Below are 25,269 nucleotides of genomic sequence, written 5' to 3' on the forward strand. Positions count from 1 at the left end.
TATTACTTTCATTTGTCACCCATGTGTATGTTTGTTAGGTAGATAAAACGTGTGTGTAGTCCGTGTTTTCAAAGATTCCACTTTGAACACATTCATCCCTTTTATACTGAACTCCCGTGCAGGATCTGGTTTCCCATGAACATCATAACACCAGCATGTTTGTTGCTTTGGGGGTTTAACGGGCTGACACAATCCAAGTGTTAAGATGTTTGGGGGAAACTAGGTGTAACATACAGGCTGTAGGCACAGCAGTGATGTGTATCCTCTTTTTTCCCCCAGTAGTTCTGGTTAGATCCTGAATAAAGAGCAGATACCAGAATTGGGATTCCAGCAGGTTTGGCATTGGTAGAGTAGTTTCTGACACACTAAGGTCTAATGCTTTGTGAATAATTCTGTTTGGATCACGCCAAATTCTTGTTTCTGCTTTGTTGTCTGTGAGGGAAGTAACCCAGTGTTTGGTAGCACAGTAGAGACTACACCAAGATTCAACAAATTAAAGCCCCTATGTTCAAAATACTGATAATGTATGACTTTGCCTCCCAATACTTGGGATGGATACTTTTATGAAAAAAAGAAAAAAAAATTCTACACATTGGGGTTTTAAAGGTAATTTGACACTAAATGTAGCTTGTAAGTTAATAAATAAAGTATGTCAGATTGGTATAACCCTTTAAAGGAAACCAGCCATTGTTACTACTGTTAAGTATGTTGTACATGTTAGTTTAGATTATCTCATGATCTGAATGTTGTTTTAAAAGGAAGAATAACATTTAAAATGTCACAATCTTAAAGGAGAAGTCCTTGGCAATAAGTTTTTTACTTATTGCTAATAAATCCCATGAAAAGCCCAAAACCAACAATGTATCAGCCGTCTTCTGATACTTTATGAATTCCCTAGCCTTTCTGTAGCACACAACCAAAAATAATAGGCTAGCCTTGTAAAAATAGACATGAGCCATGTGACACTTTTTGGTCAGTGTAGCAGCTTCAGTTGATAATAATGGCTCTTTGTTGCGGCCATGCTGCGACAGAACATTAGCACCATAGCTGTGTTTTTTGGCCTCAACATCTAGGTCATAGAGTTACAGGAATCAGAAATAAATTCATGATGCTTTGAGGAAATATGTAAATAAATAAAAGCAAACTTGTAGAAATAAATGTTTTCCAATTGAATTACAACCATTTCATTAATAATTTGAACATGCAATTTAATTATTTACTGTTAATTACAGTTTGTAAATTAAAATATTAAAATTAAATTAAAATGTTTCTTCATGAAAGTTTTTTTTTGCCCTCCATATGTTTACGATTGACACAATATATAATACAATGCTCATGTAACATGTGCAACCCACTGATGTGCTTTTGATGTTTTTAGTAGATCATTTTTGGTTTTGGTAGTTTTTGTGGGATTTAGTAACTATAAGAAAAATACAGAATATTGCCAGCTTTACTCAGTAATAGTACATTTAAACTACTCTGGTGTCAGCTTTATCCAGTGTTTGGGTCTAAACAGAATGAAAGCTGACATTTAAATCCATGTTTGGTTTTGTACTGAAAATGATGGAGATGTTATCTATTACGTGTTACAACATAGCAACACATCTGTACTATACACATGACATTTCTATTATTTATGTTTTGGGGAACCTTTCACACTCCTGTAAATGCAAGCAGATAAAAGCAAACCCAAAGAAAGCAGCAATCCAATACCAGAAGCACAAGATACTACTACTTTTTTTTATTTATTATTTCTTACAACAAAATAAAATGTAATAAATTACTCAATGAGTACCTCTTCTGTTTTAAACAATAAACTCTTTGATCAGTGGAGTGTTTTTCAGCAGCTACTCTGAGCCAGCAATGTAGCTGTCAATTCACAACGAAAGATGAATTCCCTTCCAAATATAATAACTCAACATTTATAATATTGCTGTTTGAACTGAATGTGCGTCACTCCAGTCTGTAAAATCTAAACGTACAGGTAGTTCCACAGTAACGGTCGGTTTAGGCACTTCTTGTAAACCTTGTTAGAAAAAAAGAAAAGAAAAAAAAAAGTCCTTGTAGTGGTCATCTTTGTCCAGCAGGAGGTGCAGTTTGTTCAGGGGAAAGTGTGTGGAGGCTGCGTGTGTGTTTCCTCGTCTCTGGTTGTCTTCAAACTTTAATGAATATCTGACAGATAAGAACAAGAGTTAGTGTTAAGCAAACCTTAGCTGCTGTAAGACCACACACATGCACACGCACACACACACACACACAAAGAGGCTGACGTGTTTGTAGATGTCAACAGTGTCAGTGTGCGGTTCAGTTTTCAACCACATTAACCCCCAACCCTTCACTACAGCTACTTTTCAACACAAAGATAATCTTACATGAACTACTTTCAACATTAATCACAAATGTAAATGAGTGTTTCCTTCTTTAAATATTAAGACAGAATGGAATAAATCATAAAAAAAAGAAGGACAACGAACTGATTTGCTTTATCTCAACAGTTTGAACTTATTCTGGCCTAATTAGATTGACACACTACCTTGTTTTGCACACAAGCTATTCAATGACACATACAAGCTGTGGTGAATTGAGCAGACTTGTGTTGCAAGCAAACAGAAACCACCCAGACCAACCACACAGTCAACATTACATACTAATAAACACCTATTGTTCTCATGGCTTGGACCGGCTGTAAGCAAATAGCTTGGGTATCTTTGCCCACGGCTACACCTCACTTAATGACCTTTGTTAGAGTAAGGTGAGAAGATTGATATCAATCTCATGTTTGTGTGTTTAGTACTGAGCTGGATTCAGTATGTTATTTATGAATGCTGGTCATAAACGCTGGAAGCAGAGGCAAAGGACTCATAATCAACCTATTAACAACTCTAAAGCTCACATAAGAAAAACACCTATTATCCAGTTAGTTTAATAAGTACATAAACAGAAATGTAATCATTTGTGGTTTTGGACTTATTGGCCTCTCTTGATGAACAACAGTTTATCCGTCCACCCAGAACTTCTCTCCAGTGTCAACCCACACTAGAGGTATTCACGAAACGGACCAATGGGAAACTTATCTGAACCTGATCTACATACATTTTCAAGGAACAGAGGCCAGAGCTGACCTGAACATGACAGACCCCATCCAAAATGCATCGACCAGAACAGAGAGAATGGCTTTATTATAATAATAATGCCCTAAGAACTAATGCAAAGTCAAATAAACAGAAATAATTAGTATATATATATATATATATACACATATATATACACATATATATATTTATATAACTGAGAATCTTATTCCACTTCCTGTACCAACAATAAAACCGTCTGTGGCCAACTGGATGACAGACAGACAAAAGACAATGTTCCTATTGAACCTATTTGCTCTTTATTTTATTTCATATATACAAACGCTGGTAATATCTGTGAATCAAATTTTAAATGTAATTTAACAGCATGAATCTTAGACGCTTCAGTGACCTCGTCGGAACCTTGTTCATGTGGCCATAGAAACAGAGCACAAATAAGTCCTGGGATGGACTCCCAACAGGGTAAAGTTCTGTGCGATGTCAGAGACAGACCTGATCTGAGCTATAATGACAACCGAAGCTCAAAAAACCTCCATAAAAATGACACATACACCTGAACACGCTGCTAATGATAGAGAACACATGTAAAGGTAAAAACACAACAGCTGTTTTACCGTTATATTGAGCAAGCAAGTACACACATCATCACGAAAACACACACACACACACACACACTGTTTCTCAGGACAGACCTCACTCAGAAGAGCCCAGACGTCAGAGTCGGAGTGAACCACCAGCTGTAGTGCCGAGATCGGCTGCAGCGCTTCTCCGATTTTACCCGAAGCTAATCCGTTCTCAAACGCACCTGAAACAGCACGGTAGACATCATGTCACATGTGTAATGGGTAAAAAGAGAACAAAAAAAAGAAAAACAAAATATACGCTCTTTATGCAACACACACGTTTTTTTTGTTCTATATCACTATCTTTTAACAATTTATCTGTTCCCCATCTACATGATTAAATTTGTCAAAAAATTGATTTTTTCAGTCAGGAATATAAAACACAAACAACACAGATTTGTTTAAATTCATCATGCTTGGCTAACAAATGAACTTTTATCTTACTTTTAAGTCCCCGTATTTAACATTTAGCAGTAAATGGTTTATAATGCATTATAATAGAAATGTAAACCGATAGAAGTTTTTTTTTTTATGTTAGTCAAGTGAAGGCATCAGTATAAGCAAATCATCAATAGAGTACAACACAGCTGTAATATTTTAAAATATGCCATTATTAAATACTTAAGTATGTCTTTCTGCTTAAAAAATGACTTTATAGTGTTACAAACATTTATTAAATGTTAATTCACTGCTTATAAATGCTTAATAGGGGCGCTTTGCATTTTGACTTTCACTTTTTAAGTTTATCATAAACTATATTCACTTTTTGTAGTGATATCTCTTCATTGGTTGTGACTCAGCAGCTTGTGATTATATTTATTATAGTAAAAGCCATGAAGAGTGTAATCAATATGTTTCGCTACAGAAGCTTTAAGTAGCAGGTTTTAAGACAAGCCGACACCCATATACATGTGATGGGGAAACTCCCCAGTAGAAGGAATGGGAGTGTCATCATTTAACATTTACCTTATAGCATTTCAACTATTTAATGTTTTCATTATTGCACAAATGATATGAGTTAGTGTAGGTGGGACTGGAATGAGTGGAACGTTCTTCATGACCTGAACTCTGACAGTGTTAGTCGGGTTAAGTTATCTCCTTCATGTCCTCTTTGTGGAATGTAAACAAACACACCCACGCACATTTTAGGCAGTCCTCCAAATTTCTCTGATTGCATCATTTAATCATTTCCGTGTGCGTGTGTGTGTGTTGCTGACATGCACAGGTGTGTCACCCACAGCGAATCACGAGTGTATTTCATTTCATATCATTTAACGTGTTTACCGATAACGATGAAGCCGTTGTCAGCCGTGTGTTGAGGAGATGAGCTAGCAGCTGTTTTATCTTGCAGTGATACCTTTAAAAGAAGAAAACACAGCAATTATCAGTCAGACAGAAGAAGAAGAACAACCTCAGGCTAACGTTCTGATGTCAACATGAAGTCTGTGATCTGATTGTAGCTATGTGATGTAACCACATCACTGACTTCACATTTCCCTGAAAGCACATGACTTAGCTTACTGTTAAATCAGCAGGAAGCAACCTGCCAGTGAGAGGTTAAAGAGAAATACTGATATTCCCATTTGATAGACTGGAATTTGAAAATATCCATCTGAAAGCTGTAAGAAAGTATTGGACCTGTTCAAAGAGCAAAAACCTACATTTTTTCTCTTCGCTGTACTAAAATGACATGTTTCTTAGCAGCTTATTGGCTAGGAAAGGAAGGGGAGGGACCACGTTTCAAACAGGAAATGGCGGCTGAGGACGTTCGCCGCATTATACAAATGTAAATTATACATGTGTTTTTTTGCACTAAGCCCCACTATACTGTTGTCACATATAAGCCAACACAGGGGGAATACAGAGTTGGCTCTTACACATTTAGTCATTTAATCTGCTGGAAACATGAAAATATGGATCAGACAATCGCTAGCAGTTAGACACTTATGTTTCTGGTTTAAATCTGACAAAAACTAAAGACTTATTATTTGATATATATTAATTGTTTAGGTATTTTTAAACAACAGCACCTGTACCAATACTTGCTTTCAAAACCTGTAGTACAGCATTGTTCAGGAGCGACAGACTCAATCAACAAACAGACTTTATTTGTACAGCACTATTCTTACACAAAGTTATTTACGTAATAAAAACCACAAAACATTCCAACCGCCACCCTCAACACACACACACACACACACATAATAAATGACTAATAAAGATTGATTGATTGGCAGCTGCAGGAAACTGTACATCAGCTTGTGCTTTATAGCCTCTCTGTAACCTCGTAGCTATCAAACCTTTGAGGTTGAGCTCGGTTAACACTGTTCACACAGTACAGTGTTTTATAAATAATAATTTATTAATATCATTAATCTTGGGTTCAAAGACCACTTAAGCTGGTGGAATATAGACTGACTTCAATGTAGCACAAGCAAAATCAACCATAGAACTGACTATGACCTGAATGATTGCTTTGTGTTTCGTAATCAAGCAAACATGTAACAAAACATCATTAACGCTTTCATGCTTCAGTTGCTCGTTTCACCACCAGAGGCCTCAGGAAGTGTCAAAGGGCTTGATATCAAACCGTAAGAGTATTTTGGCAGGTAGTTCCTATTTAAATCACATTTCTCTGAACACCTGAGTAGTGACAAGTGCGGAAAGTCCAATCAAAAAATGTATTTCTGACCACTGATTAGATATAGTATTTATTGATCACGTGTCATCATGTCTTTAATTGAGTGAGTGAGTGAGTGAGTGAGTGAGAGAGAGTTAACTCATCAATTAGTCAGTGATCTGTCCAACCTCTCATTGGATGATTGATGCAGCTTTTCTATGTCTATATTAAAGAGTGGTAATGCTGCCTGTGATATGCCTGATGAAGGTCTGAGAGACTGAAACGTTGCAGTTCCTTATTAAAACAAACAGCAGTGTGTGAGAGCTTTGTTCATTTTCAGTAATTGGGATTAGTAAGAGGTAACAATGGCCTAATAACTACTCTCTTGAGGCTGTCCATGGTTCTGTAAAACACTGAATGAATAAACTTATTTTGAACGTACTTTATCTATTTTTTAGTCTTTAGTCTCTTGGTGACCTGGACTCTTGTGTAACTGTTTCCCTCTTATCTTCTCCACGGCGTTCCATGTCTGTGTAACTTTACTCAAAAATCAGTCACGGTAGTGTGAAAGAGGTGTCAACTGACTCACACACATGCATGTTTTAAGTTACTTTTGGGGACACTGCACCAAATGGGGACATGACTTTGTCCCCAGTTGGACAAGCTGTTTCCAATTTGTCCCCAAAAGTTGACACACTGACACACACACAGTCACACACACACAGTCACACACACACTGACACACACACACTGACACACACACACACACACAGTCACACACACTGACATACACACTGACACACACACACTGACACACACACACACACACACACACGATAACAGATACTGTTGTTTGTTGTGGTGGGCGTTCCCTGTTCCGTTGCGACTCTTTCCTGAGGCATCAACACCTTACTCATGCAACAAGAGAACACACACGAACACACACACGAACACACACGTTACTCACATTGCCGGGCAGCACTTCCACTGTGGTGTTGTAGAATTTATCTCCACTGGTCTCGATGTTTCCACTGCGAAACAGGTACCTGCAGTAAGAAAGGGCAGCACATGTGTTATATATGTTGCTGTTTTATATATATAATATACTGTATATATTGTAACATGTAATATGGTAACATATCCTTCAAAATGCTTCAAGAATTCCTGTGAGAGAGAGTGGTATATTATCACTCAACACCAATATTACTCTTGTACATCATGTTACTATTATTTTACTATATTTACACACAGTGATATCATTCCTATCACTTCATTAAAAGTTTATGTTATGACCATGCAAATATTTACCTAAAAAGAAGACACGGTGACCAGGAAATCTATTGTTAGATCGTTTCAAACTAATAAAAAAATGACGTCCAGCACATGGAGATAAGCTTCTCGGGAAAAACCGACGTAGAGCAGGTGTTCGGAAATGCTAACGGAAAAGTGCGAGGCTGAACTGCTTCCGTGATTAATTATTGACACAGAGCGGCAAAATGAAAGTGTAATAACATAAACTATGACCTTAGTGTGAATCATCTGTCATGTTGCAGTTGATTTATATGTAGAAATGATGCATGGATACGTCTCTCTGTAAATGTCAGTGTTAAAGGTCAGGGGGGAGGATAAGTTTGAGCAGGGCAAACACTTTTAAAGGCAGGAATTCAAATAACGCCACCCACCCTACGCCCCCCCCATACATACACAAAGACACACCTCAGAAGTTGATGTTTTCAACTGTTTTTGAAGCTACAGCAGAAACTAGGACAGGAAGCCACAGTCTGTGCTGTAGCTTCTAGGAACTCACTTTTTTTTGGGTACTGTCAATGAGGCGTGACCAACAAACCACCACCAGGTCCTGCAACACTGGTGTTTAAAACAAACAAACCCCCCCTCCGTGTTGAAGCTATAACAGGTAGGCTGGAGCCATTCTCATATAAACGGGATTATATAGGATTATATATGACATTAAGTGACATTTGCGGCCTCAAATAAACACTGGAGAAGACATTAGCGTTTTAGTTTGGATAGCTCAACTGTACGTAGTTTAAAGAAGGTGCAGCTGATGGAAGGAGGAAAGAGAAACACACAGAGGCAGCCCAGGTGTCAGGTGATAGAGTAACATGAACGTATTCAAAGCAGGAAAACTATAAAAAAAACCTTTATCTAATGAAGTAACCCTAACCTGGTAAATACTCTTCAACCCTTACATACTGTTCATATTCTGACTCATAACCAATTCACATTCATTACTTCCTCTTCTGTCATTCATAAATGATTAATGCTTTTATTTATGAATGGAAAAAAGACATTCACTATCACTATATTAGAGTCCAGGTGAACATTTTAAAGAATATGAATAACATGTTTGAATGCTGATGTTTGTATTTTGTACATTTGCATATATACTAATGTGTATTTGCTGCTAAAAAAAAAAGAAAAAAAAAAAGATTAATTTACTTCCACATTATGTTCACATTAGGAAAAGTGCAGCTAAAAGACATGTGTATAGGGTGTTTCTACTACTCAGGTCAAATTTGATCCCTTTGATAACAGTATGTAAGGGTTAAAGGCACAGTCCCCACTAACAAAAGTCAAAGAACAAGATTGAAACCTTGTAAAAAAGGATTTACAGATGTTTTAATACAGATTCTAACACTACACAACAACTCTATGTTGTATAGGGGAGACGCCAGCAGGAAGATTTAAATCTCTAAATATTTCAATACTATTATAATATTTCAAGACTATTTTCCCTTTTGTGACAAAAAGCATGTTTGGAGACAACAGTGTGTTATACAGAGTGTGTAGTGGACTATGGTGTTGGGCACGGTGGGGGAAAATGATGCTAACAGACATGCTAGATTGTTTAAAAGGAAAGGCGCCAAAGAAACCACAAAGTGTAATAAAGGCAGCTGATGATGAGAGGATTACAGCTATGTAAATGTCAGTATCGCCAGTATTTGTGTCTGCACTTTGCAAATAATATTGAAAGCATTGACATGTATTGGTATGATGTTATTTGCATTGTGGTTGCTGTACTGTCTCTACACAAATAGAGATGGTTCCACAGCTGCATGCTGCTTCAGCTGATGAGGATAAAAAAGGCAGCTTCCGCTCAAAATAAAGTCCAGAAATGCTGCAGCTGAAGGATTTGGTTTTTTTTGAATGAGTTTCTCAGTAAACAATGTAAAATAAGTGTCATTCTCACCCCTGTTAATACCTTTCAAAATAAAAAAAAGATCTAAAAACGTACCAAAAGACCTTTTTTCCTTCTTTTTTGAATTATTAATTTTTTTCTCCGCTTATTAAAATCATTCTTCAGACTCACTCAGACACATGTATTGGGTGGGTGAAGTTGAACAGGATGTAGTCCCCCTTGACGGGTGTTAACGCCCACAGGAAGTCTTGTCCTCCGTAGGCTCGTTCCAGACTGTGCTGCTGGTAATGTTTCAGGCTGCTGCTCAGCTTTGCTGCTGGGTTACTGTGGGCCCGGTACAGAGTCTGCTTCCCAAAGTCCTTATCCTGGACACACACACACACACACACACACACACACAGCATTAGATCATGTATACATTTTTTTACCTGTTGTCATGACTCATTGTGATATCTTTGATTCCTCCTGGTCATTTTGCTTCTATATCTTTAAATCATCATTTACATCTTAACTTCAACATTTTAATAAAGCTTTTTTTTACATTCCGACTTGCCAAATGACACCAACAGCTTTTCATGTGTGTACCTTGTAATTATTCAGTTTACTTGCTTTGATTACTTGCGGCATTACCAAACATGTAATGACAGAGACATCAGTTATCTATTTGTGAGACTATCAGTGTTTCCTGTGTGGTTATGTAACACAGCTATTTACATGTCACTTATTTAAAGTACAAGTGAACCCATTGTCACATTTTGATAGTATATAAGGGTTAGGGTTCTGTATAACTATGACCTCATATGTGATTAGATGTCCATCCCAGTCTTAAAACTAGATAAAGAGACATCAGTTAAACAAATGAGTCCAAAATCTTACCCTTATTTATTTATTTATTTAGGAAAATGACCCAATATTACATATATGTGTGAGGCAAAAGTTCAGTTCAGTCCAGTTTTATTGTCATTCATACATGTACCATCATACCTAAAATAAATAATTAAATAATATAAAAACCTATGATATCAATTCATTTTAGGGGGAAATTAGAGTCAGGTGTTTTGGAATAGCTGAGTCAAAGTCCTAACCTTAGTTCTACAGTAAATACTGTAGAAGGACCTGAAGCAGGCGGTTCAACCCAAGAAGCCCACAAACATCTGTTCTGTCAAGAGGAATGTAGGTGGCATCTTGGCTGCTGAACTTCTAAGCGCGCCAACTCAAATTCACCGTGACTTCACCACCACAGACGGGTTGTAGCTGCTGAGGCAGTGGACCAATCACACGTCACATTACAGTAAATCGAAGAACGCTTGATTGGCTGTGAGCAAGTCCATACAAATAGTCATATTTTCTAGCTCTGGGTGCAAAAAGGATCGATTGCACGTATCGTTTGACGGGAGACGTTTCGATACTACTTGGTATCGATTTATTTCGGTCGATACATTAGGAAGGTATCGAGTACTGATACCCAGCCCCTAATATTTATGCAAAAAAAGAGAAAAAAAGCAGCACTGTGTGTACGTAGAACCAATAATGGTTCGTATGAATGATCAAACCGATGTGAAAACCAGACTCCACAGCTTTAAATGACTACGTGTCGTTTCAGATTATCGTGCTGTTATATTTACACGGGTGTTCAACACATTTATAAAGACACTAAAACTCACCTTCAGCTTTTGTAGCTTCCCAGACAGAGAGGAGTGCAGGCCTACATGCTGGAAGAGGGAAGGCTTGTACCTCTGCTTGAGCCTTGCCTTCTGTTCATTACAGTCTTTCTGCGTTAGACAATACAGCAGCACAATCAAGCGTTATATATAATGATTGAGGAACCGTTCGCTGATGAAAACACGATCAGAACTGGACTGATGGTGAGATATGGGTACTAAATGATCAAAAAACACCTCTTGGCACAACTCGCTCACCAGATCTTTCTCAGGGTTGCATACTTTCACCCATAAAATGTGATCCAACAGCCAGTCGATGGGTTTGTCTCTGTGGAACATCAGGAAGAACTCTGCGATCATCGGGAGGTCACGGGTTCGAAACATCTTGCCTACAGGCACATGTGCATATTGGTGTCATTACACTAAAAAACTAATATGAAGGATTGTAAATGTACTAACTGCTTTATTTCTTCTTTCCACAGATTAACACACATTAACACACACACACACACACACACACATACAACCACACCTATAAACCCAAGCTGGGAGAACTCCAGGAAGAGCCATTGTTTGGATGCTTCCTGGTAGGCGTAGGTCTTCATGGCATTGTAGTAGTCTTCCCTTGCAACAACATCATCCTCTAACTAGAAAAACACAAAAGCAGATTAAAAGGTTTAAAAAGGTTTAAGATGAAGAGGTTGATAGGTGGACGTGCAGTTTTTTTCGTTTCGTTACCATTGATGGAGATGGAGAACTAGCTTTGGTCAAAGACTGTAGATCATTCATATCGTGTTGGGGGTAAAATACTACTTTTGATGTAATGAGTAACGTAACGTGTTAGGTCTGAAATTTAAATACTAATTGTTTAGTTTTTCAAAAAGGTAATCTGTTATTATTATTTAACCAACTATTCCTGTAACTACCTTTTTACCACAAGAAAAGAAAATCCACCATGACTTCGCACCGTTACTACTTTTTTTGGGAGGCAGGCACGATGTGTACGGCAGCTCGGTGAGGAAATATTCACATTAGTTTGAATTCGTGGGAGGAAATAAGGACGAGAACATGACAGTAACATGCACGTTGTCTCCAGGTAACAAGAGTCTGTCAGCTGTGAGGAACTCAAACTTCAAACTTGAAGAAGCATGTGTTTAGAAAAGCATATCACTTTAATTTGACAATAAAGAGCTATAAATGGGACATTGTGTGTTATTCCTGCTATTAGTGTAAAGATTTATAGATTATGGGCCGGGCTCGACAATAAACAGCACTTTGGACTGTCCACATAGACATTTGCCTCTTCAAAATATCAACAGTTAGAGTCTGACCTTTGACCCATACCTGAACATAGAAGGTGCCCTTGTCCTGAGCGTAGAGCATGAGGAAACTGAAGTCCAGGTTCTGCTTGGTTCTCCATCTGAGAACAGAAGACGAAATGGTAAATGGTTTCCTGTCTTTTTTTTTTTACATTTCTTGGTATACACAATTAGATGAATGTAAATGATCCATGTGGATGGACTAAGCAGATACATCAAACTTAATGCAACCAGCAGTTCAAGAAGATAGTAAGTGAATTTGTATATCTACTTGACTCTGTCTTTGGTGTCTCCGAACGTCTCTTCGAGGCTGGAAAAGTCAGGGTAGTAATACTGTGAGGGAGAGACCACCTCCAACAGCCCAGACTGCGACTCCTTGGGAAAACTACAAAGACACAGCAAGAAAACTGAGTCCTACAAATGTACTTGTTATTGTAAACACAGAGGATATATTCCAAAAGGATGTGAATGCAGCATCAACCACAGGAACACTAAGGATTTTATAGGCAAAATCCAGCATGTTACTGCATGTAGTGTAAACCACATTATAGATTACAGGTTATACAAAGGCAGGAACTCGCTACATACAAGTATACAAATGTAACAGGCTATTAAAGAGCTTGTGAAAGTAAAACATAACCTCACAGCCTGAAACTCGCTTTGTCGCTCAAGTTCCACCCGCTGCTGTTAACATACAATCTGTAACGTGGATAAGGAAAAACACGCAAGCCACCAGGATTCTGAACACCCTGTGGATCCTGTCCCATTGCCCCTCCTCCAACACCACTGAACTGAACAAACTAATGTGCACACACACAACTGCTCCAGCCGCTTTTCTGACTGATAGTTCTACAACCATTTCAAACACTATACTATACTAAAACTTTACCTGCAGCAGCCACTGGCACTGAAATTGCACCATCAGTTCTGTCATTTCATGTGTTCAATACTTTTTTCCCCCTGTTTCATTCCCCTTTATTACACATAACTTTATTTCTGGACTTTATTTTATTTCTTTATGTGTGGATTTATTGAGTTAATACCAAAGTCTGGTTGAAAATTGTATGTGAATATTCTCATTGGAAATCTATTTCCTGAAAAGAAATATTGCGTTCAATGCTTATTTCCCCCACTGTATAAACGCACATTTACTCAAGTTTAACGTACAGTTTTTTCTGCTGCTTTTTATTCAATCTTAATGTTAGGGGTTAATATCTGCACCTGTTTTATCTGTTTCATTCTATTTTAGCTTAATCTCATTTCCAATTTGACACTTTTGTGTTTAAATGTTGTCGTTTTTATTTTTGCCATGCGTTGCTTGAATATTCGATCCCGATGCATTTTACGTTTTATGTAAAGCGCTTTGAATTGTCTTGATGTTGAAATGTGCTATTCTAATACATTTGACTTGCTTTACATGTGATATCGCCTCTTTAGTCTACGGTATTGCTACAAGTGAAACCTAACACGGGGTGAAACCAGGTGAATCTTTGACGTCTAAATTAGCAAAGTGCCCTTCTGAAATTACAGCATTGCTTCACAAAGCTTCTGCACCGAACAATACAAGCTAAATTAACTCATTTATCCACGTAGGCTATTTATCAGCTTGACTGATTTCTTAACTACACTCAACAGATGAAATGAAACCAAAGTAAACAAAGACTGTGATATAATAGTCAAAAGTGCTGACTCACTTCTTCCTGATTGTCTCTGCTATGCTGTCCACGTAGTCTGAGTCCGCCTGACATGACATGGAGAGAAGAGAAGGACAATATAAGTAATGTTACCATTGCTTTTGCAACAATGCAGTCTGGAGGTCTTATAAGCTGAGACGGCTTCATTGTTCTCATCCCTCCAAGGCCAGACCTCGTATAACCAGTTTCACTTCATCTCTCTGTATAAAGCCAGGAACCTCTGTTTGTGTATATATGTCCTTTGTGTATCTCTTGAACGGTTCATCCCATCCCCTCCACACTTGGCAGGTGCATTGCTTGGGGAAGAGGGAAGTGCAGTGTCAAATTTGGTGCAATTTGCACACATAATAAGTTTTATATATATATATATATATATATATATATATATATATATATATATATATATATATATATATATATATATATATATATATATATATATATATATAAACTTTTTTATATAAAAAAAAGTTTGTCTCAAATGTTTTGAGATTGTGCAGATTGTGAAGCACCATAACAGGCAAAGCACAAATCTTTGGAGTAGACACACCCAATCTGAACTGAAGACACAGAAAACAGAAACGATCTAAGAACCCAATATGATGGATCTATTTTATTTTATTTTTAAATACAGCCCTCATTTTACTTGAAATGAGAAAAAATGATTTATATCATCATATTATTCCAGTCATGTTATTGGCTCACAGCAGGGGACATTCGCCTCACAAACATATAAAACACACTAGAGCCCAACCGATATATCAGTTAGCCGATATTATTGGCCGATATTGGCGTATCACAGATATATCGGTATCAGCGAATATGTCTGATATGTGCTGATGTTTTTTTGTGTTTTTAAAAAAAAGTTATATAAGCAGCATTTTATGTGTATATACTATCCTTTTTCTTAATTCAAGTTTAATATATGTATGTTTTTTTGTTCTGTTTTTTTTATATAATAAAGTTTATTGTTAAACTGTAATATTTCCCTTTTTTCTCATGCCGTCTCATGCCAGACTGAGTTGCTTGTGACTGCATGAGAAGGTTATGGAATGTCTGCTGTATATTATATTATAATGATCATATCATCATTTATATTTATATCCTGTGTTAAGCGTATGACTGTGTGGCAGCGTAGAACTGGGGCAGATCAAAGCTATATGGGCACAGGTGCAACTGGGTGTCAAATGGTGTACAGGTGGAAAAGGAGATTGGACTGTTGTTACTGCCCATTGCAGTCGATACTGGCAGCAGTGACTTCAGAGAACTATATTACCAGCCATCATATAATCATCCTCATGGTTTGTTTTCACTGTATACTCAGAGTTCTTCATTAAATGAGAGCCTCCATCAACAGAGAATACTGACTGGACAATATTCCCTGAAGCGCGTAAAAAAAAAAAAAAGAAAGATCATCACCCGCACTGAGCTAAGTGGCTATTTGTTGATCAGGACAGTCACTACAAAGGGGAATAAACCCAGTTACTTTACCTGTCAGACAGTTTTGTGCCAGTCTGCTGTATTTGTGCATGATCATATGCATAATGTTATGGGAAATATTAGAGTTTACAACAGCTGTTACTGATAATAAAGCACCAGTTAACCCCATGCTGAAATACAGTACTACAGTTTTAATTACAACTAACGCCCAGCAACAAAGCAAAACAAGCTTATTTAAACACAATGTCAAACTATTCCTTTAAACCATGACTTGCTCAATGGTTCTCAGTATTAAATACAAGTGACTTCCTTAAATGAATGGTTAAAGTTTTGGTAAACCTTGAGGAACTTGTCAGAATGTCAGAACAAAGCAGAAATATTGCAATACCACCTTGTGTGTGTGTGTGTGTGTGTGTAAGTGTTGGGGTGGGGAGTGTTGTGGTAACCTCAGCAACGAAGACAATGATGAGGAGGTCTTGGCGTTGTGAGAAAGTCAGGCTGAAGAGCAGAGAGCTGAGTGTGCTGACCAGGTAGCTCTGCTTCTCACGCTTCACTGTGGGAATGCCCAGCACCATGGACACTGAAGAAGGACACACACACACGCACACACACGCGCACACGTTAGTTTTGCTTTTTTTAATTTAGTCTTAATATTAGTCCTGTATTGAATGTCTTTCTTAGTTTGTCCATATTTAGTCAACCTCATCCTGCTTCTTTTCAAGTCTGGGCATTTTAGTCTTAGCTTAGTCAAAGGTAACAAACTATTTAGAAGTAGTTGAATGAAAACTGTTGACATTTTAGTCTTTTTCAGCTTTCAGGTTGTATTGAACATTTCAGCCATACACATCATTTATTTGTCATTTTATTCAAACTTTTTCTATCTTTTAACTTGAACTCTTTAAAAAAAAAACGTATTATCTGATGAAAAAGTCAAGTCAAGTCAAGTCAAACTTTATTTATAAAGCACATTTAAAAACAACCTCAGTTGAACCAAAGTGCTGTACAGTTATTAAAATACAATATAATCATACACAAATATAATAATAAATAAAACAGTAAAGGAATAATAAGAGCTCAATTTAAAAAAAGAGTAAAATTAAAGAAAAAAATACAATAAAATAAAATAAAATAAAAGCCAAGGATTCTCGCCTAGCTGTGGCTGAACGCCAAGTAGAAAAGATGGGTTTTTCTTAAAGTGCTCAACAGACTGTGCAGCTCTAACCTGGATAGGTAGGCTGTTCCACAGCTTTGGGGCCGTCACTGAGAAGGCTCTGTCCCCACGAGTACAAAGTCTGGACCGAGGTACTGCCAGGAGCAGCTGGTTTGCCGACCTAAGTGCTCTGGACGTACTGTGAGGCTGTACAAGCTCTGGTAAATAAGATGGTGCCAGACCATTTAAACACTTAAGAAACAATGAATAAAACCTTGAACTGGATCCTAAAATGAACAGGCAACCAGTGCAAAGATGCAAGGACAGGACTGACATGATCACGCCGTTTCTTTCCAGTCAGCAGGCGGGCGGCTGCATTCTGGACAACCTTTAACCGGCGCAGTGCTGACTGGTCAAGACCAACAAGCAAAGAGTTACAATAATCTAAGGTGTGAATAACTTTCTCAAGATCATTTCTGGGGAGATAAGCCTTTACTTTAGCTACTAGTCTTAGCTGGAAGAAGCTCGTTTTAACGATAGAGCTTATCTGCTTATCGAACCTAAAGTCACTGTCCAAAATAACAGCAAGGTTCCTTGCAAAAGGGTGACAGTGAGACTTCAGGGTGCCAATGGCGCTGTCATAACCATCTAGGAGATTTTGTTGGCAGAATAAAATAATCTCAGTTTTATTTTTGTTCATGGAGAGAAAGTTCACTTCCATCCAAGATCTAATATCATTCAGGCAGTCTAATAAGACCTGGACAGAGGCTTGCTCATTTGTTTTTAAGGGTATATAGATTTGTACATCGTCTGCAAAGCAATGAAATGAGACATGGTGCTTTCTGTATATGGATCCCAATGGCAACATATATATCGAAAAGAGGAGGGGGCCCAAAATAGAGTCCCGAGGCACCCCACAGCTCAGGGGGGAAGTGGCCGAAGAATACTGGCCCAGCTGGACAGAGAAGCTCCTGTCTGAGAGATATGACTGAAACCACTTAAGAACAGTACCCTTAATGCCCACACAGGTGTTTAAGCGAGACAGGAGGATGTTGTGATCCACTGTGTCAAAAGGCAGCTGTCAGATCCAGAAGGACCAGGACAGCAGATTTACCAGAGTCAACTGTGGGGTCAAGATTATGTTTTTTGATGAGGGGCTGGACCACAGCATGTTTAAAGGCAGCTGGGACACATCCAGACATCAAAGATGAATTTATCAGATCCATAACACAGGGCCCAATAATATGGAAAACGTCCTTAAAAAGACGGGTTGGATGCTGTCAATAGGACAGTGAGAAGGCCTGAGTTGCTGGACAATATCAGTTAAAGCTGAAAGAGACACTTGCTCAAATGTGTCAAAAACAGCAGGGCAAATGGGAGAGACGGCAGGATCCAATGCAGACGGCAAAAGAGAGGACCTAATATCGGAGATCTTGCCAATAAAAAACCTTAGAAAATCTTCACACAGCTTAAGTGAAGGAACAACACCATTGTGGTCACAGGGGTTTAAAAGAGTATTTAAGGTGTTGAAAAGGAACTGAGGTTTATGGCTATTAACTGACACAAGATTGGATAAAAACTGACTCTTGGCAGTTTTAACAGCTTTCTGATACTGTAGTGATTTTTAAAATGTCCAAAGAAACGTGTAGATGATCTTTCTTCCACTTCCTCTCGGCGCGTCTACATACACGTCTAAAAGTGCGAGTGGTGTCATTAAGCTATGGCTCTGTTACTGGCTTAGGGCATTTACACCTAAAAGGAGCCACCAAATCTAATATGTCAATGCAAGAATGCAGCTTTGCAGGTCTGATAGTATCCGTTTAAGGACTACACCCAAACATGATTTGCAGCATTCTAGAGAGGTGACAAATCACCAGACAGCTGCAGTTTATATTTTACATTTTACATTAACTTTCATATTTGCATTTAAAAGGTAAAGTCAACAATTCTAATCCAATAGACATTTTGTCTAATTCAGTGAATATCTCCACACAGTACACTAGCTGTCCCTCTGTGTGTGCACTGAAAAAACATAGGGTCCATACACAACACTGCCTCCGAAGTGTGCACGTAAACACAGTGTGAGAGGGACAGAAATGACTCTACAGATGATGCATCAATCTGGATTCTGCCATATTTCTCTTGTGGTTGTTACCAACAGAGAAAGGGAAGGGAAGAAGTAGGAAGGGAGGGGTGAATCTGTTTGGGTGTTTACTTCAAATGTCAACAATCTCTCTCCAGAATGACTGACTCTACCTTTAAATCGACAAAGCCAAAACACAAAGACTCATAAAGGCGTTAAACAGTTGTAGATGTGTGTGTTTACGTGTGTGAGTGCACCATACCTCCGCGGCGTCCCTGTCCGACGACTACGTTGGGCTTGAGGCTGTCCGGATGTTGTCTGAGGTGAGGCATATAGATGTAAATGTTGGGCAGGAGGAACGTCTGTTGGCCTGAATCACCCATCGGCTGCCTCGTTGTTTCTATGCACAGGAGAGGGAGAGGCTGTATTAGGTCAATGGACTACATTTATGTAAAGCTCTAGATTAAATGTATCATGAAACTCATTAAACAACTTAAATGTAAAAAACCCAAGGCTGGATTACCTACAGTACTAGAAAACTGTCCAACTCCCAATCTTCAATTCCAATGTATGTCAGCTGATTCTTGGTTACTTTGGTCAATTGGTTTGTTATTTTTGTAGTTTCTTAGAGAATTTGCTCCACTTAAGAACACATTAACTATAGTGGGTCCTGCATTATTTCTTAAAGTTGATCTTAATCTTGTAGAAGATCCCTGTGTCCGTTTAAAAAAAAAATATCATTAACTCCATCACTAACATTGATCATGACATTCTAATTGATGGTTTAGAAAAATGGGTGGGGGTGTCAGGCACACCTTGGGAGCTGGTTTCAGCCCTACCTATCATCCAGCAACGTTGTTGTTCAAAATCAAAGCTTCTCTTCACTAAGAGCATGTTTCATATGGAGTAGTGCAAGGCTCTGTCCTGGGCCCACTACTTTTAAATCCACAGCAGTCCACTGATTCTAATAATTAGCTCATTATCAAGGGCTTGATAACGAGTTCATTATTAGAATCAGGTGTGTTATACTGGGGAGATACCTAAAACATGCAGGGCAGTAGCTCTCCAGGAGCAGGGTTGGTGACCACTGGTGTACAGTATTGATTTTCATTGCTATGTGGATGACTCCTGACTCTATGTAACTGTTGATCCTGATTATCTGACACTCTACTTCTGTAAAAACTGCATTTCTGACATTCATTTCTGAATGACCCTACATTTCCTCAATCATTAGGATAAATCAGGACAAAACAGAGACCTTCTGAGTGTCATCATCAATTCACATAATCCCCATCAAGTGACATAGCCACATTTAAGGAACATAACTAGACACGTTTTTAGGGTATCATGTAAATATTCTTGTCAGAACTTTTCTTTCTCCAAGAGATGGAGAGCAGCTTGTGCAGGCTTTTATTACAAGTAAGCTTTACTACAGAAACTCATCGATCACAGGTCTCCCCAAAAATGGTCAAACAGGTCAAACAAAACTCCTGCCAGAGTTTAAACCTGAACAAAGAACCAAGCTCAATTCACATCTTTTTTATAAAGTCACTGCACGGACTAGCAGTTAGTTTGAGGATAAACTGTAAGATTCTTGTACTACTGTATAAATGTGTATATGGACTTGCCTCTCATTATTTAGAAAGTATGATGCAGATATATGTCCCTTGTAGATCCCTGCTGTTCAATTTCTGTACCTCTGGACCCAAACTGTAGTTTTCTTTGCCTCTGAATTCTTTTAAAACCCAAATCAGTTGACGTCAGGGACATCTGCTGCTGGATTTTTTTGCAACCTACCTTTAGTTATGGAGATGGTGTTGGTGTTGTTTCTGGTGAGCTGGGTGATGTTGGAAGCTCTGGATATGTTCCTCAGCTGCTCCAGGATTCTGCTGAGATCTGTGCTGATCATCCCCCCCAACTTCTCAGCCACCAACAGACGCTCGTATAAATTCTGCATGTCTGGTTGTACTGTCGTCTCTGGAGACAAGAAGACAAAGACAAGAGAGAAAATGTGATTGATCTGTTATCAATCACATTCTAGTCCACACAATCGAACTACGGTATCTTCAGTGCGTCAGCTTCAACTGGAATTTTAATTGAATTAATCAGTTTTTCTTCAAATGACAGTTTGACTACTTTCAGTGGTTACATACCATTATAATTGCTTGCCTGGCATTATGTAGGCATCAGCTGGCATTTAAACTGCATTCATCTCTTACTTTCAACTGAAAGTTCAACAGCTCTCACTCATCACTTGTTTTCATCATTTACAAGACAAGACCAGGACGACCACATGACAAATCATAAGATACAGTTGGGCAGACTGAAGAAGGGGAACGTTTCAGAACATTTAGAGAATATTCACACTGCAGAAATGTCCTATAATGATGGATACAGAGCAGCCAAGCCTCGTCTATAAATCTTGCTAAAACAATAATCCCCATCTTAAAGTGACAGTTCAACATATCAGCTTCAGACAACCAACATAAATCAGGATTTTTTTCAAGTGGATCTTTTCAATCAAACGGTTCCTCAAGTGTACAAAGAAAATGAAATTCAACCTCAACAACACCAAGATCACAAATAACACATAAATGTTGCTCTTCAGGAACACATTTATATCTGCCTACCTCAACTGACAGCAGTAAAGTCTTTGATTTGAATGTAATTTCTAAGCTTTAGGTTCCTATGAATGTTAGTTCATACAATCATATCATACATACCATCTGATCATTTAACTGCCTTCAGGATTACATCTATATATGAACCTTCATCTGCTTTAAGAGCATACTTGGGGTCAACTAGCAATTTTACTCTCAACAATTAAAGTTTTACAACATTACGACCTGTTGACAGTGTTTGTGTATGCAACATCAGCATAAACACATTAAAACTGTCCTCAGTATGTATGTAAATGTAGTCTTCTCTAGTTCAGCCAGGGTGCTGATTGGCTCCAGCACCAATCACATGCAAACAAATCTTTCTGTTGAGGCAACATGTTTTTGCCCATTTTTAAGGAAAGCATATAATGCTTATTTAGGTCAAGTGAGACTCTCACAGTTCCTGACAGCATCAGCAAACAAGAAAGATCCCATCAGAAGTGATGTTTCTCAGATAGAAATCAAGCAAAACTCAAGGCCTTGTGCAGCTGCTGATGTTATTACTCAATAACATCTCATGTTGTTTACAAGGTGGGCTTCTTGCATGAAGAGTAATATGAGGCTCCAGCTGGGTTAGTAGTGTGAAGTTTGCACCTGCACCACCCCGCCTGGTTTGTGGTCACCATGGTATGTTTGCAGGGTGAATTTATGCCTCAGTGGGAACGTTTTTCTGTCTTTCTTTTTAATGTGGCCCATTTCTCTCTCTGCATGTGCGCGTGTGTGTGTGCATGCGTGTGTGTGAGTGGGCTGATTTGACAGTGCTGGTTTTCCGCTCATTGTGATTCGTCATCAGCAAGGCTTTCTCTTCCTAACTTAACAATGGTTGGGTTGTTTTAAATGTTTATTTCCATCAATTTGGACTTTAGACTAGATGTGATAAAACTCGAATGGCTCCAGCAGAGGGAGGAGAGCCTTTATATAATAAGAACAACAGAAACGTGTAATCATCAGTGTTATTAGCAGCTTCATTTACTCAGTTCATTTTGTAATATTGCAGGTTTGACATTTGATTGTCACACGGCTTACTGTATGTTGCACTTGTATTCATTCTATTTCAATTCAATGTATATTTTACATTTCTATGGAACAAATGAGAGTCTTACGATGCAGTGGGTTTTTTTTTATTTGAGGGAAGTTTGGTCCGTTTATTACCTTTTTGAAATAAATGCATTGAAATGAGTAATCTTTGATAAACCATGTTCGCCATGTGGACTCAGATCATTTAAAGGAACTATACAACCCAAAACTCACACACACACTCATCTAGTTCAGACAGTAATACAGAATTGTAAAACAATCAAAACTAGTCCAGTTGGTTGTCCCCCTGACTCTAATTATTAACTCTTATCAAGCCCCCAAGCTTGATAAGAGTTAATAATTAGAATGAGGTGTGTTAGAATGGAGAGATACCTAAAACATGCAGGACAGTAGCTCTACAGGAGCAGGGTTGGAGACCATCAGCATAGACCTACCCTTTAAATTTGGCTTTCAATTGAATTGTATTTATTTATTAATCTGCCTTTTATTTTGTATTTTAGCCTGTTTTACGACTATTCTGTTTATTCTATTTTATTGTTTTCTTCTTCATAACCCACCTTTTATGTCTGTTTTCTTTACTGTTACTCTTTTGTTCTTAACATCTCCAGTTTTACTCACTTTATTCTAATTGTGACTTTAATTTATTTTTTCCTTTTATATATATTTGTAATATTTTATTCATCTTTTATTAGCAATTTATCCATTTCTTTTTTTTAAATTATTTTTTTGTTTTTTTAATGTATTTATTTTTTCATTTTAATCCTATCTCTCATGGCTCCATCACCTGGTGTGATGAGACTATGGGAACAACCTGAGTGTGGTGGATGTCCCTCACATTAGATATGACAGTTCATTTTTACACTGATATGTTTTTAAGTACAACAGCTAATTTTCATTTTTTTAAAAACACCTTCAAATACATGAACCGCTACAGTAACAGTTGGCATTTTGTTGGGCTTGAACGCAACCCTGACTGTCATCACTAATGTTGAGTTTATGTTTTTAGTTTTAATATTGTCCAACTTTTTTGAGCTTTACTTTTATTTCAAAATATATTAGAGTTCATCTGTGATAACCTCTAGTTTACATTTCAATCTATTTTATCCATATTTACTCTTTTTGTCTCTAATACTCGCTGACGATGTTTGACTTCACATTGAAAACTGTCAATTGAAAAGACAAATAAATCATATAATACAGATCAAAGGAGAAGCATTAATGCTTGACTCTTTTTCCAACAGACAGAAGTCTAATTTAAGTAGAAAATGGAAAATAACGTCCGACCTTACTCATGACATCATCTTGAAATGCCTTGAGAAAGGTCAGAAGAACAAAACGTTGACGGATAATTACGCAGAGTCCATTACTGTGTGTGAGTGTGATTATTTTCATCTCCTACTTGAAGATAACTACTTAGTTTACACCCAGCGGCAGAGCCTGAGGTTTTAGAGAGTTACTTTTGTTTGCTGCTCTCATAAAAGTGTAGTTTAAACACAGAGGAATGTGCACATGTAAACACACCAGTGGGTCAGATATTACCTACACACAGTATAGAAGCGTTTAGTATAGAAGAGCTTTGAAGCCTCCTGGAGGGTACCATTTATTTGCAACATGCAAATACCCAGGAGCCGGTATTATGATGCAAAAAACAAACATAATCAGCTGCCGATTGTGTGTGTGTGTGTGTGTGTGTGTGTGTGTGTGTGTGTGTGTGTGTGTGTGTGTGTGTGTGTGTGTGTGTGGTTTTTTTGGGTGGGGGGGGCACACTATACCTGCAAAAAGATAAGAAGTGAGACCTCCAATGAAGCGTAAAAGTATTCAGTGTGCAGATCATTCTTTGTTTTCTCATGGAAACATTTGTCTTAAAAGGAATGTTCAAACAAAGCCAGCACATGATCGCCTATCAGCTTCCTGTTTTCCCCTTTCTTCTAAGATCTATGCAAAATTTGGTAAATGTTAACATATGAATAGAATTGTAACTTTTGTATTTAATTTAAAGTTTGGATCACCACTACATTTTCAGTTCAAACAGGAAACTGATGAATGGCATGGCTTTTAAGAATGTGCTTTTACTCTAAAGTATATTTAGTCTGATTCATTTTACATTAAATATTAACCACTAGCCTACAATAAGTTTCACTCCTTTCAGTACAGAAGTTCCCAAAAGTGTCCATTTCACTTAGCTGTCAGGTACTCTGTCTCTCAATGCTAATCAATGTTCATATTGTGAGAGTAATTATAAATATAATGTGATGATATCATAATATAATGAATATAATATCATGAATTGGTTAAACACAGGTTGAATCGAAGTCATTGAATCGTTCACACCGGAACCAAATCTCAACGTCTTTCAAGGTGTTTTCAGACACTTTTTGCAGTGTGGGGAAGATTTGCTCCACACTTAAATCAAATTACTTTGCAGCAAGTGAAAAAAGGAACGGCAGGTAGTGACAGCTTACCTCCATCACTGGGAGACTTAATCCAGGTAACCGACAGGAAACACACCAAGGCCAACAGACATCCAAACCTGTGAGTGCACAACCTCATCTCATTTCTCACTCACAGTCTGTTCCTTTCTGTGTGCCGGCTCAACCCCCGCGTGCCCCGCCAACAGCAGGTGGATGTGAGCGGAGCAGGTAAGTGAAGGTAATGTTATAGGCTAACAGGGGTGACGTCGCTTTACGTCACTTAAAACACACACTCATAGTAACACACACACACAAACA

General features: G+C 38.0%; 1 protein-coding gene across 2 annotated transcripts; it reads right to left on the bottom strand.

Moving 5' to 3' along the window:
* Positions 1–1,725: 1,725 nt before the first annotated feature.
* Positions 1,726–25,136, bottom strand: zgc:154054 (Alpha-1,3-mannosyl-glycoprotein 4-beta-N-acetylglucosaminyltransferase B-like). Of its 2 annotated transcripts, XM_062425046.1 has the most exons (15): positions 25,003–25,136; positions 20,640–20,819; positions 19,105–19,242; positions 16,056–16,189; positions 14,170–14,216; positions 12,747–12,860; positions 12,501–12,576; positions 11,689–11,803; positions 11,415–11,545; positions 11,160–11,267; positions 9,667–9,860; positions 7,303–7,381; positions 5,000–5,072; positions 3,785–3,897; positions 1,726–2,172 (listed from the first exon to the last, which is right to left on the bottom strand). In XM_062425046.1, the coding sequence occupies exons 1-15, from the start codon at positions 25,088–25,090 to the stop codon at positions 2,155–2,157; spliced, it is 1,608 nt and encodes a 535-aa protein (XP_062281030.1). In that variant the 5' UTR covers positions 25,091–25,136; the 3' UTR covers positions 1,726–2,154. The 2 variants fall into 2 exon arrangements, with proteins under 2 accessions (XP_062281030.1, XP_062281029.1); XM_062425045.1 differs by lacking the exon at positions 1,726–2,172 and having other exon boundaries at positions 3,440–3,897.
* Positions 25,137–25,269: the final 133 nt, after the last annotated feature.

Source organism: Scomber scombrus, chromosome 9 (genome assembly GCF_963691925.1).
Source record: "Scomber scombrus chromosome 9, fScoSco1.1, whole genome shotgun sequence".
Taxonomy (NCBI): domain Eukaryota; kingdom Metazoa; phylum Chordata; class Actinopteri; order Scombriformes; family Scombridae; genus Scomber; species Scomber scombrus.